At 36.6% G+C, this 17,470-nt stretch overlaps 2 protein-coding genes across 2 annotated transcripts; one reads left to right on the forward strand and one right to left on the reverse strand.

The window, feature by feature from the left end:
- Positions 1-742: 742 nt before the first annotated feature.
- LOC118999682 (olfactory receptor 1038-like) lies at positions 743-1,699 on the reverse strand. Its single transcript, XM_037064383.1, is given in 1 exon segment — positions 743-1,699. A coding segment is annotated over 1 exon segment (957 nt).
- Positions 1,700-13,552: 11,853 nt separating this feature from the next.
- OR8U3 (olfactory receptor family 8 subfamily U member 3) lies at positions 13,553-14,512 on the forward strand. The gene has a single exon (XM_037064384.1). The coding sequence runs from the start codon at positions 13,553-13,555 to the stop codon at positions 14,510-14,512; it is 960 nt and encodes a 319-aa protein (XP_036920279.1).
- Positions 14,513-17,470: the final 2,958 nt, after the last annotated feature.

The following is a 17,470-nucleotide window of genomic DNA, read 5'->3' on the forward strand; positions in this document are numbered from 1 at the left end:
AATCCATGCTAATTGTGTAATATTCAGTGAGTGACTGGTAANTTGACACATACCATTGACATGGCTCCATTTTGCTTATTTGACAGCAAACTCCATTTTGCTCTTGTTCACTTTGTTCGTTGCTTGTTTATAACTTCATCATCAAATAAACAAAATGTATTTCCTGAGTTGCTAGATTCATTCTAACACATATCACAGTACAAAGGTCATAGCAGCACATGACCTGTGCTGCTTATAATTCAACAGAGCAATGTTTTTACAATCCATACTAATTGTGTAATATTCAGTGAGTGACTGGTAATGAATCCAGTTGTGGTCAGAGGCAGAGTGAGGAATAATGGCTAGCCGATGGGGGGCAGTTGAGGACCAGGCCGTTTCATGAAATGACATGAAGATGGATGAGAAACTTACTTCATGACCCTCCTTTCCCCCTTTCTGTCTTTTGCCAGAATACAAAACCAAAAACACATCTCCAAGGAACAGCTAAATCTTATTATTAGTTGACTAGAAACTCAACAGGTCTAATCTATGAGTCACATACCTAAACAGCAGTAATTTGTTAAAAAATTTAAATACTACTTCTTTATATATTTAATGCATTACAAACTATATAAAAACAGAACTCGTGTATAAAATAATATTACTTATATGAAGAATGGTAAAAATGTATTAACTTCATCAAAAGATTATAAAATCAACATATCTGCCTATGGCCTTGTTCCAAGCCAGGCATTGTTCCGAGTCACTTTTTAAAGTTTGTTAGAGGCAGGCCATAACATTTTTCAACAGCTTTTCTCAAGGCACGTTTTATTTCTTCATTCCTCAAACTGTAGATCATGGGGTTCAGCATAGGAATGACTGTTGTATAGAACACTGAGGCCATTTTGTTTGTGTCTAGGGAGTGGTTCGATTTTGGCTGCAGATACATGAAGATCAGGGTCCCATAGAATATAGTCACAGCAGTCAGACGAGAGGCACAAGTTGAGAATCCTTTGCGTCTCCCTTCTGTAGACTGGATTCTCAGAATGGCAGCCACAATGTATAAGTAAGAAATAAGGATAGTGGTCAAAGAGCTGATCGTGTTGAACCCAGCAAAGATGAAAATCAAGACCTCTTTGAGGCTGGTATCCTAGAAGGGAAGGGCTGTTAAAGGGACATCATCACAGTAGAAGGGATTGATAACATTGGGGCCACGATAGACCAGTTGGAAGGTAACAACTGTGTGGAGCAAAGCAACAGAAAAGCTGTATAAGTAGGGGCCTGTTACCAGCTTCAGACACACCTTTTGGGACATGATCACCCTGTAGAGAGGAGGATTGCAGGTGGCCACATAGCAGTTGTAAGCCACTACTGCAAGAAGAAACATCTCCGAGATCAAGAAGTTCAGGGAAAAGCCCAGCTGTATTGCACGTGTATGGGAAGATACAGGCCCGCGCTGGGTCAGGAGGGCCTCCAGGAACTTGGGGGCTATTGCAGAGCGGTAACAAACATCAACAAAGGCTAGATTACTGAGGAAAAAGTACATGGATGTGTGAAGTTGAGCATCCAGTTGGATTAATGAAATCATCCCAATGTTTCCTACCAAAGTTAGAGTATAGACCACTGGGATGAGCAGAAAGAGAATGATTTCAATCTCCCTACACACTGAAAAGCCCAAAATAATAAATTCTGTCACCCTTGCACTATTCCTTTCAGCCATTTATTCCAGGGTCTCAGCTGCTGAAAAAAGACAAGATAGAACCAGAAACAACTGAGGAATTGTTATACGGCACCAAGTCTAGCGTGCTTTAGCTTCAGAAGTTATTGTTCACTGAAGTAGAATATTAATTAGAACCGCCAAATACACTTCATTTCAAATTATCATCTCTCTCTGTATATAATTTTATGAGGCCAAAATTTGAGAGACAGTAGAAAATAAAACAATTGGAGACTTTATAGTAAAGATTAAAAAAACAAAAAAACTTTATATGTTTGTAAATATCTTAATATTTTAGATTTAGGTTATTTAAATTATATTGGATGAGGAAATAACTTTTTAAAATATTTTATTTATTTATATTTAGAGGGGAAGGGAAGGAGAGAGGGAGGGAAATATCAGTGTATGGTTGCCTCTCACGCGTCCCCTGCTGGGAACCGGCCTGCAACCCAGGCATGTGCCCTGACTGGGAATTGAACCATGAGTCTCTGGTTTGCAGTCCCACACTCAATCCACTGAGCTACACCAGCCAGGGCAGGAAATAACTTTAAAAAAATTCTGCCCCTTTATTATCTTATTGGTGGAACAAAACTATAATGTACTATTTTTATCTGTTTGAATAGATTTTTTTCTATTTTAACAATTGTATATTATTTTAAATGGAAAGTTAAGCAGGATATTCAATGCAGAGAAAACAAAAGGGGCCTATTTCTATTTATTGGTCAGACAAATTTTGAATATATATTTCTAATCATTTGTAGATACTGTTTTCTAAAAATGAAAAAAAAGCTTGTGGACAGAGCTATTAAATATATTAAATAATATATATAAACAATATAATATATAAATATATAAAAATAATACATTATATAAATATATAATAAATATATATGTATAAATGTAGTTCTCTAAGTTAAAGTGTTCTATAGTGTTCTATTTTTAACTACTTCCTACATTTATAATCAGAAATTATTTTTATAATCCTTGCTAAAGTTTCAGTGAAATGACAAAAATTTCTACTTTTAAAAGGTGGTCATCTCTTTGACAGAAGAAAGAATAATTTCAGAAAGTAGTACTCCAGTCTTTTCATGTTTGGAATGTCATCATTGATAAAGTAATCCCCTTTGTCTCTACAGTTGTGACTATATCAGTATCACCTTGTGGTCTGTGCTTAGGGGTTCAAGCTCTCAGTCAGTCAGCAACCTATACGACTTTATGAGGAGGAAGGGAAATAAGACAGAGCCAGACTGTGGGCAGTTTTCCTCAGGTTGCTCAAAGTCACTTCCCCTTATTCAGATTCTACGTTCGTAGAAAATACAGAGCAGTGTCTTCTTCCAATTGCCACCATATTCATGAAGTCTCCTCACATCCCCGACCCTCCATGTCCTCCCATCTCCACATCCACAGCAGAATTAATGCAGCTTATTTTTCTGCATGTAACTCATCTATGATTATAAGCACCTGCATGGTGTGTTTATTGGAAATTATAAGCCTTTTTTCCATCTGTATGACTGAGAAAGCTAACTTTAGTTTTGGGATTAAAATAAAATAAGATAGTGTCACCATATCAAATTTGAATGAATAAATAAATAAAGTGTGTAAATAGAAAGTATATAAATAGTGTCTCTTCCCAAACATATTGCCCCAAAGGAAACTTTTCTTAACAGTTTGGTGAAAGTGCTCAGAAATTCTCCTTTTCTTCTATTGACTCAATTTAATAGTATAATTTATACATAGTGTGTTCTCCAAAAACAAAATACATCTATATACTTATTTATGTATATATACATACATATACACACACACACATACACGCACACACATAAAATCTGACATAAAAACGAGTTTTTCTCTTATCCATTTACTTTTTCATTGGTGGAGCTAAAGCCCATTTTGTGGGAGGAGTGTTTGGATGAAATTGTTGAACTGACTTGTCTTTCTGAACTGGCATCTTAACACGGCTATCGGAACCGCAGCTCACTATCTTGGTGTAGAATAAAAGAGGAACTGAGGAAGTATTGGCCCGGCCAGAATTTTTCCACTTCCAGACATAGAAACCTGTTGACTCTAGTCCTACTTGCAGTCTTTCATGATAAACATCACTTTCGATGTTTTATAAGCAGTTAATGAAGTTTTAGCATTGAAGTTCTTTTCTTGGCACACATACTGTAATCAGTTTATTTTCCTTCCTTCTACATCCATAATAAAAGGAAAAACATGAAAACCTATACACCCTCATCAATTTCAAATTTTGAAGAGACCACCTTTCATTTTTGCATATTATTTTCACCTGTGAATGTGTTTGATACACGTTTTTTTTAAAACCACCCAATTTTCATCCGAAAGACAACTCTCACACACACAAATACTCTTCTTCCACAGGAATTGGCTTCTGATTTTTATTAACAGTTTAAAAATGTTTTTTCTTTCCAAAAAAAGATGCCTAAGTCTCAGGGGGCCAGTGAGGGAAACACTTTGGGAGAGTTAAGTTTATTTCATTCTTGTGGATAGATGTTGGCTTTACTAGTTAGAGCAGAGTGAGACAGGGTCACCTGCTTTCTTTTCAGAGGAAAAAATTGTGGGTGACTTGAGGCCAGGGGGCTGTGAAGATGACTAGCTGTACCTGTTAACCTACCTGGTTCTGGGAGAAATCTTCCCCGGTCTCCTCCCCAGTGATTCTCTGGGGTAGGGAGGTTATGTGAATGTGGGACACAGGCCTTGATATACTGAGTCCCTATTCCCTAGAGTTTTAATGCCTAAGGTTCCCCAGCTGTGACTGCCCCAAGGTTACTGCCCTTGTGATTAGAAAGTTCCAAATAGGAAAACATCAGCATACAAAAATAAAGGTAAAGTTAGTTCATATTTGAACTAGAATGATCTCGTGGTGAAATCACTAGCCCTTGGTGATGTGTGTGCAATACAATTTGTATAATGAAAACAGAGAAAAGCAAAAATAAATGTCAATCGACTTAAATATCAAAACCATTTCTAATACATTGTCACCATTTGTTTACACTTGCCCCTTTTCTTTCCCTGTGATCTGAATCAGAGGGATTCTGATGTCATCATTCGATGCATTGTTTCCACCTTCCTTTCAAGTAAATTTGCTGTATCCATCCTTGCCCTCTCCAGTTGATTTTTAAAAGACTAATTATTTTAAACAATAAATTAGACAGTAAAGTTATATTATCTCACTCCCTGGTACAGAATCTTGCAATGGTTGCACATTTTACCCCAGGTAAAATCCACAATTCTTTCTAGGGCCCACGAGATCCAGAAGCATTTGGCCATGGCTAGGCTTTCTGACCTCAGCCATCTTAATCCCCAAATCCCTATTTCCATCCTTCTGTTCACACTGACTTCTGGTACTCCCAGGCACACCAGCCTTAGGTATTTCAATTTGTTCCCTCTATCTGGAAAATTTGTTTTTGATATCTCATGCCTTCACCCCTGGGCCCTTCTTCAGAGGTGAAGGTTATCTGGGTCCAAATTCCAGCTCTGCCATTATATGCGGTTGTAGGACTTGGTCACATAACATCCTGTGTCTTGTTGCCATTATCTTTAAAGCAATGTAGTAACTGCCTCAAGTGCTGTTTTGAGGTTTAAATGAGTTAAAGAGTGTAAAGATCTGGAATCTTGTCTGATCTATCAAAAGTGTTACAAAGCGTGAATTACTATTATTACCCCTTCCCTGGTTTCCTCCCCTCACTCCTATATCATTTACACATATATTTTATTTGTGTAGTTTGTCAAGTCTGTTTTCTATTGGGTGGGCAGGGGTTTTAGTCTCTTTATAGTGGCTTTATCTATTGATGGTCCTGACAAAAACTGGGGACTCAGTCAGTCACTGATTCTCAAGTAAAATCTTTCAACAAGCTTTTGGCAAATTAACTTCCAGCAGGTCTGAATGTTCATGAAGTTTCTGCACTAACTTTAATTGTTATCTATATTTCACTTTGCCACGCTCATTCTTTTTTTTTAAAGGTAACTTTTATTTTTTTTAAATATTTTATTTATCTTAGAGGGGAAGGGAAGGAGAGAGAGAGAGAGAGAAATATTAATGTATGGTTGCCTCTCATTTGTCCCCTACTGGGAACCGGGAACTGGCCTGCAACCCAGGCATGTGCCCTGACTGGGAATCGAACCACGATCGTGTGGTTCACAGGCCCGCGCTCAATCCACTGAGCTACACCAGCCAGGGCCAAACTCATTCTTTAAAATTGGTGTTTTCTCTTTTATGTATAATTATTTAATCATTAGTAAAATGAATATTATCAGTAAACTTTATATTTTATTAGTGATTAAATATATACATAAATTTATGTATATATACATATAATAGAGACACATGTAACTTATATGTATATACATATATAATTTACATACATAAAATTTATATTTTACTATTGATTAAATAAATATATTTAAAAAGGAAACAGTTTAAAACAAGGAACCTGGCACTGTTGGGAGTCAAATTGACAAAAATTTCCTGTGAAATGCATTTATTATTTAACTATCAAGCACTGAATCTCCAGTTTGTGTCAGGAGCCACAGATAAAGTAGCTAAATAGAAGTTTCTGTTTAGTGGTTTTAACTTTTATTTTGAGTTCTTGACTTAATTTACAGAGGCTTTTCTTCTTTCTTTTTCTAAAATTTTATTTTATTTTAATTGTTGTTCAAGTACAGTTTTCTGCCTATCATCCCCATCCCAGCCCACCTCCCCAGCCCTCCCTCTTTACCAAATTTTTGATACTTAATTCCTACGTCGATGCATGAACAGTCAATCCTTTGCATATGCTTTCCTTTGTATTTCTTTAGGTTTATTTAAATACACACATATGCAATTATTTTCTTGGTACTTTTAAACAACAAATTTGATTTTTTCCAAGCAACTTTGTTGTATATGTTTTTCATGGAGTGACTTGATTTGATATCTTTTAATATAATATTTCTATTGTGATGAGATTCTTATGTCTTATTGTATTTCTGGAAAATGATCAAACTGCAGTCATAAGCATTTTATTATAGTTCACTTCAGAGCCTGTGTTCTGGAGGTTTGCAGAAGCCAATTCTTTGCCTAATTATTGCAAACAGCAAAGCATCACTTCCACCCAAACTGGGCACACACGGCACATGTTATCTTTTATTGCTAAAATGTGTGCTAGACATGTAATATTTCAATCCTACTTACATTTGAATAGGACTTGACCTAGCTGACTTTTGCATATCTTTAGTGAGGAAAGAATTAAACTTCCACTAGCATCTTTAGATATCCTAGGAGGCATTAACATTCTTGCTGGGCTTTCTGGGTCATAGCATATGTCAAACACCTTAATTGTGAACAAAGTAGCAGTTGGACACAGTAGTTGAAAAAATTGATCAGTAATTATATTCCCAAATTGTTTGGGACTGGTTTACATGCAGTTATCTCATCACAGAATTTAGAAGTTCCCCAGTGCCCACTGCCTGGCAATACTATGTAACATGGAAGCAATTAGGTCGGTGTTTCCATTTCTAGTCAGGATGCAAAAGTTTCAACTATCAGGGAAGATTGAGAAAAGTGTCATTTCCAGTAGCTACCATTCTTCATCTGTTGATGTTAATTAAATAAAATGCAGATCATTAAGTAAAGAGAAACTGAAGTCGGAGTTTGCCTAAGTGTGGATGATGAAACTGTCTCTCTGGGTCTTATTACGATACTCTTTACTGCAAACAAAATTCCCCACTGCAATTGCTGAAAGTGAGTTTACTTGCTAATCAGTTTCAAGGGGCCTTATTAAAATGATGCTTCTCAATTTTTCATGGGGGCATATTAACTGAAACCAATCTCAACAAACAAAAAGTTTTATTTTAAGATTAATGAATATGCATTTACTTTGAGTGTATGGAGTTAATTATCTGATTCCTCAGGGATGGCCATGTCCTCTACCTCGAAGCATCTTCCTTTGGGAGAGAAGACAGTGTCGTGGGAAGAGAAGGAGCTGAAGCCAGATCTACGTTTCTGCTCTGGCTCTTGTCCCATCTACCCGTGTCCTCTTGGGAAAGTCATAAACTCTGAACCTCAACTGAAAAGCGAGAATGCTACCTACAGCCCAGGACAATTTTGACAAATATCTATAATAGATATTAAATCATGTTGAAACTGCAAATTGATGATATTCTAATGACTATGAGTAGAATGATAATATAAACAATAGTAACAGCACTGACTAGAATTTATTTAGCAATTACTGTGTGCCAAGCAGGGTGCTAAAAGGGTCTGTGTACATTATATCACTATTCCTTACAAAATGTTGTGTCATACGCAAAATGTTGCTTTTTCCACAAGAGATGCTCACAGAATTTAAATAATTTGCCTTAAATCACATCTGATAAATCTCAATACAAGAAATGATACTGAGATTGGAGAGTGATAGTAGAGATTAAAAGAAAAACCAGAAAAATGACAACATCTAAAAAGCAAAATAGACACAAAATTTGGAAAGAAATAAAAAAAGTTCAAAGATGAATACTATTATTTGATCTGCATAGTAGCACTCACCAAGATAAAGCACACAGGATGAAAATCAGGTTTGAGGATGTGGTTGTTGGCATATACAACTTGAGGTGCTTCCAGACATCCAACTGAAACTTATATCTAGACATCTGGATATAAAACTAAAACTGAAAGGAGATATCTAAGATAGAAAAATAAATTTGAAATTCATTGATAATTGATGTTGTGGCATAAAAAAGATTCTGAAAGACAGGAGGAACCAGAAGAAATAATAGCAGAAAAGTAGAGTCAAATAGTGAAATCAGTGTGATAAGAGAAAAAACAATAAAAATGTCATCTCTACCAAAATCCCAATGGCATTTTATATAATCCTAAAATTCATATGGAACCACAAAAGACTCTGAATGGCTAAAGAGTCTTGAGAAACAAGAAAAAAGCTGAAGGCATCAAAGTTCTTGATATCAAAATACATTACCAAAATTCAGTTATTAAAACAGTGTGGTACTGGCATAGAAACAGACATATAGATCAATAATACAGAATAGAACACCCAGAAATAAACTTACAAATATGTAGTCAACTGACTTTTGACAAGAATGCCTAGATAAATAATGAGAAAGGGACAGTCTTTTTAACAAATGATGCTGGGGAAAGAAACTGTATATCCACATGCGAAAGAATGAAATTGGATGCTTATCTAACATCATACAGAAAGCAACTCAAAGTGAGTTAGAGACTTAAATGTAAGACTTGGAGCTGCAAAACTCCTAGAAAATAATACAGAGAAAAGTCATGGCTTTGGAGTGGCAGTGACTTCTTAGATATGACACCACTTAGCAGAAAAAACAGAAACAAGAGTAGACACACAGGACTCCATTAAACTAAAAAGCTTCTGCATGCAAAAGACACAATTACACAGAATGAAAGGTACCTACAGAATAGAAGAATATATATTTAATATACTTACATATCTGATAAGTGGTTAATGTCCAAAATATATAAGGAGCTCATACAACTCAACAACAAAAGAACCCATGTAATCCACTTAAGGACTTGAATAGATATTTCTCCAAAGAAGACTGCAAATGGCAAACAGGTATATGAAAATATGGTCAACATCACTAATCACAGGAGAAATGCCAATCAAAGCTACAATAAGAAATCACCTCACACCAGTTAGTATGGCTATTATTTAAAAATGCTAAATGTTGGTGAGGATGTGGAAAAGTTGAAATCCATGCACACCGTTGGTGGAAGTGTAACTTGGCATAGCCCCCTATGGAAAATGATATGGAGGTTCCTCAAAATAGTATAAATAGAACCACTATATCAGTTCTTTCCACTATCCACTTCTGAATAGGTATCCAAAACAATTAAAACCAGGTTCTGGAAAAGATATCTGCATTCCATATTCATTGCATCGTTGTTTGCAACAGCCATGATGTGGAAACAACTTAGATATCCATTGACAGGTGATTGATGAAGATGCGTTGGTATGTAACTACAATAAAATATCATTCAGCTTAAAAAAAAGGAGGAATTATGCCACATGTGACAACATAGACTAACTTGTAGGACATTATGCTAAGTAAAATAAACCAGTCACCATAGAATAAATACTGCACTATTCCATTTACATGAAGTATTGAAAATTGTCAAACTCCAGAGACTGGGGGAAAAGAAAGAGAGAGTTGTTCAATGGATAAAAGGGTCAGTTATATAAGATGAAGAAGTTCCAGAGACCTGTCATAAAAATGTTTTGTATAGTTAACAATATTGTGTACTTACAAATTTAAGAGGGTAAATCTCATGTTAATATTCCTGTCACCATTAAAAACAAGAAAGTGTGGCATCACAAATGACAAGAAATGGGACAATGTACATTTTCAAATTTCAGAGGAATGTAAATTTTTAAAACTGCTTATTGCATTTATCAATGACATTACAGGCAAGCTGTAAAGAACTGGGTTCAGTGGTGGAGAAAAACACTGGATGGGAAAGATCAAAGGATGGTGAAAAATTGGAAGCTGTAAACAACTTTTTAAAGAATTTTGGCAACTGCTATGAATTTTGTACAACACACATATATCTGATGTATATGATATACATTAGATTGTATTTCTTTTTCTTTTTTTATTGTTGTTCAAGTATGGTTGTCTTCATGTCTCCCCGTGACTTTCCCCAACCCCACCCTCAATGCTTCCCCCCTTTGGCTTTGTCCATGAGTCCTTTATGCATGTTCCTTCATGACCTTTCTCTTTCTACCCTCCATTATCCCTCTTCTTCCACCCCTCTGGTTACTATCAGTTGGTTCTTTATTTTAACGTCTCTGGTTATATTTTGCTTGTTTGTTTGTTCTGTTCATTAGGTTCCACTTATAGGTCAGATCATATGGTATTTGTCTTTCACTGCCTGGCTTATTTCACTTGGCATAATGCTCTCCAGATTTTAAAATGGTTTTCTGGTTTGAAATTTAATTTAATGAGAAATTGGACTTTCCCATGAATAAAAACATGATACCCTTTTTGTATAGATTCACCAAGACAGAGTATGTCTGATTGCTCTTACTTTTTAAAGCAAATATCTTTTGAACATTTACTAATTACCGTAGAATTTATAGAGCCCTTCACATATATGAATTTATTTGATATTCACAAAAACCATAAAAGATGCACATTTCCATTGATTTTACAGTTGAGGAAATTGAGGCATAAAAAAAAGAGTGTCAATATTGTCCAAGGTCTGATAAGTAAGTTACTCGGAATTGAATTGCTAATCTTATCCTTTCTCAAATCTTGAGTTCTTATTTAAATGAATAAAGGTTTGTAGCCTTTTTACATTGTTTTCAGTAGTATAGCCTAGTTTGCCTTCACAATAATAGCCTGATATACTTGAAGTATGGTTCCTTCATAAATACAGATAATTAAACGATGAAAAAACCTCATTATAATTTGTCTAGCTCATCACACTTTGAGAAAAACAGGAAAGAAAATATTATAGCTTTTAGATATCTCTAGAGGTTCAATATTAGATCCCAAGGAAACTAGGAACTAATAAATCACCCAAACAACTGCAAAATGAGCTCACAGGAAGCCAGGATCATGGCTAAGCAGGTGAGCCTATGGAGTTTGTATGCTGTTTGTCTACTGAGTGGATTTCCACACCTCCACTCTACCCTACCTTCCCGTTCGAAACCTCTCTCTTTGGTGAGCTGTGGTATTAAATGGAATCAGTGTGCTCTTAGAGATAATATCTCTATTATCGTAATTGCATTTTTGACTCTCATACTCTCTGCTTTATAGTACTTTGTAAAGTATCTCCAATTCCCTCTCTCTTACAAGCCTACACACACACACACACACACACACACACACACACGTACCTCTTAAATGTCCTCATACTTAGTCAGATAACCTCTTAGAATTACCCTCCCTCCTGCAGTGGTATCCACAAAAGAGAGTTACTACATGGCTATGAAGGAGAAATACAAGGTCCGGTAATGTTTCCTGTCTAAAATTTTCTTTCCAGGGTGAGTTACCAGGAATGGCTCTATATTTACTCTTTTTTATTATTTCATTTAAATAAAATGCCTTGGTCCAATATCAGAGGAATGCAAATATTACTTTCCAATGCCCATTGCAGTAACTGATTCAGGCAAAGAACATTAATAGCTGCTAAAACCATTAGGAGAAAGGTTGATGAGGAAAAGGATATATGAGTAGTTCTACACTTAAGTGTCAGAAACAGTGGTTTTAAATATCCGTGGCCTTTGGAAAACCCCAGGCATAAGATAAAATACTTTTCTCTTAGAAAAAGAATGGATACTCACTGTAATTTTTTAGTCTTTCTATTGATATTTCCTTTCTCTAACATTGCTTCTCAGAAAAAATGTGTGGCCCCAAACAGGGATCTGAGGTGATCAAAGTCAGATCAGTAAGTACTTCACAACCTTTTTTTTGGTATTGCTGTGTCACTTGCATTTGTTGTGGGATGCACAGAGGTTGCATCTGCAGGTTGAAAAAGTCACCATGTCTGCACACCTGCAGTACCCTGGTGGCCGACCATGAGTCTCTGCAGGCTATTGGTAAGCTCTGGTGTAAAGCCCTGCTCGGTGAATCCTAGAATGCAGGATGCTTGGCTTGGAGAAGCCATGTAGATCCCGATAAAGTACGGGGCAGGTCCTGAGTAATGCTAGACTGTGAGTAAATCAGGAAACACCTTAACTAATAAAGTAGAGGATAGGAGAGAGAAGGTTTCCCAATAACCATTTTCTTCCCTGTGACTGAGTGCTTGCATTCAGTTGCTACAGAAATAACAATAGTAGTGTAAATAAAATCTGAAATGTGGAGGAATTAGACATGATGACCTCTCAAACCTTTTCTTTGTTCAGATTTTGTGGATCCCTTCTGTGGAAAATAAAGCCAGGAGCCAAAATAAAATTCACAGAGGCTAATGTGGCCTTAATGAAACTAATCCTCTTTTTCAGGGCTGGCAGAAAAACGAATAATTACAATTACTGTGAAGCACACATCAAGAAATTCACCTACATAATGTTTCTATACAATTGTGCTCACAAGTTGATATTTCCTTAGGATGTGTTTATTAAAAAGTGAAATCTACTAGGGTAAGTGCTTTGGATATTTTAAGCCCTTGAAAAAAATTGACATATTTATGGAGAAAGATGTTTATCTACATGTGTTTTAAAATAATTAGCAACCTGATATTTTACTTGATTAATTCATTGGGCAACAAATTTCAAACTGTGGATTTTGAATTGAACAGAAATCATAAGTCTCTGAATTTCTACATAAAAAATTGTATGTTTTCACATATTTGTAACAGGCTAATTGTTTTAGCTTGTAGAGCATAAAGTGATATAACTGGGAATGAGATATAGAAAAATGGGTAAGTCATAGTAGATTATTTTGGTATATTTTAAAGCTGTGGGAAGATGCACAAAATTGAAACACAAGGAAATAATATGGTTTCATTTATGAATTGCACATTTTTGTGTGGCCATATTTACATATGCATACAGTTTCAACAAAACCACTGAAATATTAGTGATAGTTGCCTCATGAGATTTTTTTTCAGATAGTATTCAATTTTTAACCAACATTCTTCCTTATCTTCTAAAATTACAAAGCAAAATAAGTGTTAAGAAGACTATTTTGAGAGCCAAAGACTCCTCTCCCGGGGCCAGTCTCCCTTATCGTTCGAGAGCTAAGGTGCATTTCCGACCACAGGAAGACACAATTTAAGGTGAGGAGACATGAGTGATCACCTTTCCCCAAAGCTGGCAGGGGCTGTGACAAGTGTCATTTTTATTCTCCAGCTTGCGACAAAATCTGCCAGAATAAATGATGGAAGTTAATATCACTTATGTCACTGAATTTATTCTCAAGGGAATTACAGACCGGCCAGAGCTTCAGGCCCCGTGTTTTGTGGTGTTTTTGGTCATTTATCTGGTCACAGTGCTGGGTAACCTTGGATTGATAACCTTAATCCAAACTGATGCTCGACTTCACACACCTATGTATTATTTCCTCAGTCACTTGGCCTTTGTTGACTTTTGTTACTCTTCTGCTATCACGCCGAAGATGATGGTGAATTTTGTTGTGGAATACAACACCATTTCTTTCCACGCCTGTGCTGTTCAGCTGGGTTGTTTCCTTACCTTCATGATCACCGAGTGTTTCCTTCTAGCTTCTATGGCCTATGATCGCTACGTGGCCATCTGTAGTCCCCTGCACTACTCAACAGTGATGTCAAAACGAGTCTGTGTTCAGCTGGTGGCAGTTCCATACATCTACAGCTTTCTGGTTGCCCTGTTCCATACCATTATCACCTTCCGTCTAACTTACTGTGGCCCCAATGTCATCAATCACTTTTACTGTGATGACATCCCCCTCTTGGCTCTGTCCTGCTCAGACACACACATGAAGGAGATTCTGATCTTTGCCTTTGCTGGCTTTGATATGATCTGTTCCTCTTCCATTGTCCTCATCTCCTATACCTTTATCATCACCTCCATTGTAAGGATGCGCTCCACCCAAGGGCGACGCAAGGCCATTTCTACCTGTGGCTCCCATATGGTGGCTGTTACTCTTTTCTACGGCACCTTGATCTTTATGTACCTGCAGCCAAAATCCAACCACTCCCTGGACACAGACAAAATGGCATCTGTATTTTACACGGTGGTGATCCCCATGTTGAACCCCCTCATCTATAGTCTCAGAAACAAAGAGGTGAAAGGTGCCTCCAAGAAAGTCTTGAATAAAGGATGTGAAACCTTCAAAATATTAAAATTAAGAAAATGATAACAATAGATGGTTTGGTAACAATAGCAAAAAACAATAACAATAGCAAAAAAGGAATGCTATCAGGCTTTCTTTTGCTGACATTACATGTATTTCTTTCAGTATAAAACTGAAAATGTGACTGTTACTTTGACAGACCTTGAAATTTTCTACAAAGACTTAGGCCAATCCTGGAAACTCGGTATGATTCAGACACCTGTTCAGCCTTTAGAGACCACTGAGACTATGTTCAAACACAGGAACACTCATAAACACACACTTGTGGATCTCAAACAAAGGCAGCAGTAGATCTCTAACATGTTTTTGTTAGAACTCAGGACTCTGGGACCAAGACTGCCTGAGTTTGAGTTCCATCTCCTTCCTTTATTAGCTGTGCAACCTTGGACAATCAGCCTGAACTCTGTGACTCTTTCCCCAGTTTTAGAAAATAATAGTGTTACAGTGGGGAATTGTAACCCATCCCACTTACAGATAAGCAGCATGTTTGTAAGAATTCTAGGAACAAACTTCAGAAGATACAGATTCCAACTTTCAGTCATCTCAACTCTGGGAGCTTTGCTGACATTCTGCTGTAAAACCAGGATGACACAACCAGACCATTGCTTGACCAGTTTTGAGGTCCTCACTGAAATGGGATGTGCTTGTCTTCACACAGAGAACTTTTCAACCCCCTACCCTTTATCCCTTTGTTCTGTTCCTCTCTCCCTCCTTATAAAAACCTCTGCCTGCACAGAGATGTTGAGATGGGCTTTGGCACAACAGTCCCTAATCTTCTCAGGTGGCTGGCACTTGAATAAATCTTTCTTCTTCACCAGCACCTGTCTCAGAAATTCAGCTTTTATTGAGGCAGGCAGCAGAACCTGCATTCAAGAACAGGAGGACCTGACTCATTGGTTTCTTTTGAAGACTAAGCAAGTTAATATTTACAAAATGCTTAGAAAAATATTTTATGATAGTAAGTACTAAGTAAATGTTTCTTATATAAACATGTGCTATTATGCAATTAAAGTTTAATTCATTAAGCACTCAAAAGATTGTCAGTCTTTGTCTTTAAGTAAGTTCAGACTTGGCTGGATTCTATTGTCTGCCAGGCACTTAATCAAAGAGTCTTAGTAAAATTTTATTTTATTTTATTTATTTATCTTTAGAGGGGAAGGGAAGGAGAGAAGGACAGAAACAGTGTATGGTTGCCTCTCATGCATTCCCTACTGGGAACTGGCCTGCAACCCAGGCATGTGCCCTAACTGGGAATTGAACCATGATCCTTTGGTTCACAGGCCCACGCTCAATCCACTGAGCTACACCAGCCAGGCTCAAGTTTCATATCTTTACATAATTTTAATTCCTTACTATCAGCAATCACTTCTTAAGGTATACCTGATTTTTCTCAGTAATCAAGGCATTCTAGTGTACTTAATAGACATGTTATTCAGCTTCTTCCTGAGCAGATGCATATAGTTCTGTGCAGCCTATAGAACTATATGCCAGCCATTGGTCCAGGTAGCAGGGCTCATCTCTGAAATTCCAGTCCCTCAGTCACAGCATCAAAATCAACACTCTTCCAATCATCTCCAGGTATATTAGTAGAAAATGTTTGTATTTTCACCCTTCTTTATGCAGTCTCCATAATGTTTTTGTATCTGGACATAGAATCAAGAGGCTGATTAAAAAAAAAATAATCCATCATTGGTGGTGTCCAAGATTAGTGAAGAACGTGATCGATTTCAAAAAGTTTGGCCCCAAAGTTGATGCTTGCTCCTCCCAGTTGGGTGGCATAAAAAGCTGCAGTTACTTGTAAAATAAGAAAAATTCTCATCTTACAAACTGGTGTATAAACATTTAGGTGGAAATACAAGTAAGATCAAGACACGGTCATTGAGAACTAATACAGCACTGGTAATAGCAGCTTTATCATCATTATGGGCAGTGCCATGGATCATTTTGAAGACATTTTCCTATAAATAAAATGTATTTTTTTGTACCTACAACTAATTTGTGGTCTACTTTCAATTAAAATTGAAGCAGTTATTCTTGCATGGTAGTACTTAAAGCTTCAGACTTTCTAATATTTTCTTTGATTTAGTTCTTCTTCTATTCTTTTCAGCCTGTTAGGTGAAGACTTAACTGTTCTCCTAAGAAGAGCACACTTTCTGTATAACTTGTTTTTAAATGTTTTATTTAAATAAAAGACTGTCACCCAATACTAAAATTTCTGGACTAACATTAACAGAAAAAAGATATAGCTGAAGTTTATCTGGTATTTACCTCTGTTTGCCCTAATTTTACATGTGTAGCTTTATTAACTCATTTAGTCCTCTTACCAATACTAACAAATGTCACACACATCAAGTTTAATATGTTAAAATTAAGATTTACAAAGTAGATAAAGTAAGTGGTCTTTAACCCATTTTACCTTCAAAAAAGAATAATTGTAAAAAGCATATAATTAAAATTTCTTTAAAACATGATTTTAATTAGACATATGCACACAAATGTTCAAAACAGCATTATTTGCAACAGCCAAGTGCTGGAAACAGCCTAAGTACCTGTCGATAAATGAGTGGATAAAACGACTGTGGTACATTTACACAGTGGAATACTACACAGCAGAAAGAAAGAAGCTCCTACCCTTCACGACAGCATTGAATGGAACTAGAGAGCATTATGCTAAGTGAAATAAGCCAGGTTGTGAAAGACAAATACCATATGAGCTCACCTATAAGTGGAACCTAATCAATGAAACAAACAAGCAAGCAAAATATAACCAGAGACATTGAAATAAAGAACAAACTGACAGTGACCAGATGGGAGGGGGAAGGGGAATGGCAGGGGGAAAAAAGGGAAGGGGCAAGTAAAAGAATATGAACAGAGGACTCATGGGCATGGACAAAGGGGGGAGGACTGACTCTAGGAATAGAGGGGGAAGGGGAGGGGAGAGCAATGGGGGAAAAATGGGAT

The sequence above is a fragment of the Sturnira hondurensis genome, unplaced genomic scaffold (assembly GCF_014824575.4).
Source record: "Sturnira hondurensis isolate 20B ecotype Veracruz unplaced genomic scaffold, ASM1482457v3 Scaffold0015056, whole genome shotgun sequence".
NCBI lineage: Eukaryota > Metazoa > Chordata > Mammalia > Chiroptera > Phyllostomidae > Sturnira > Sturnira hondurensis.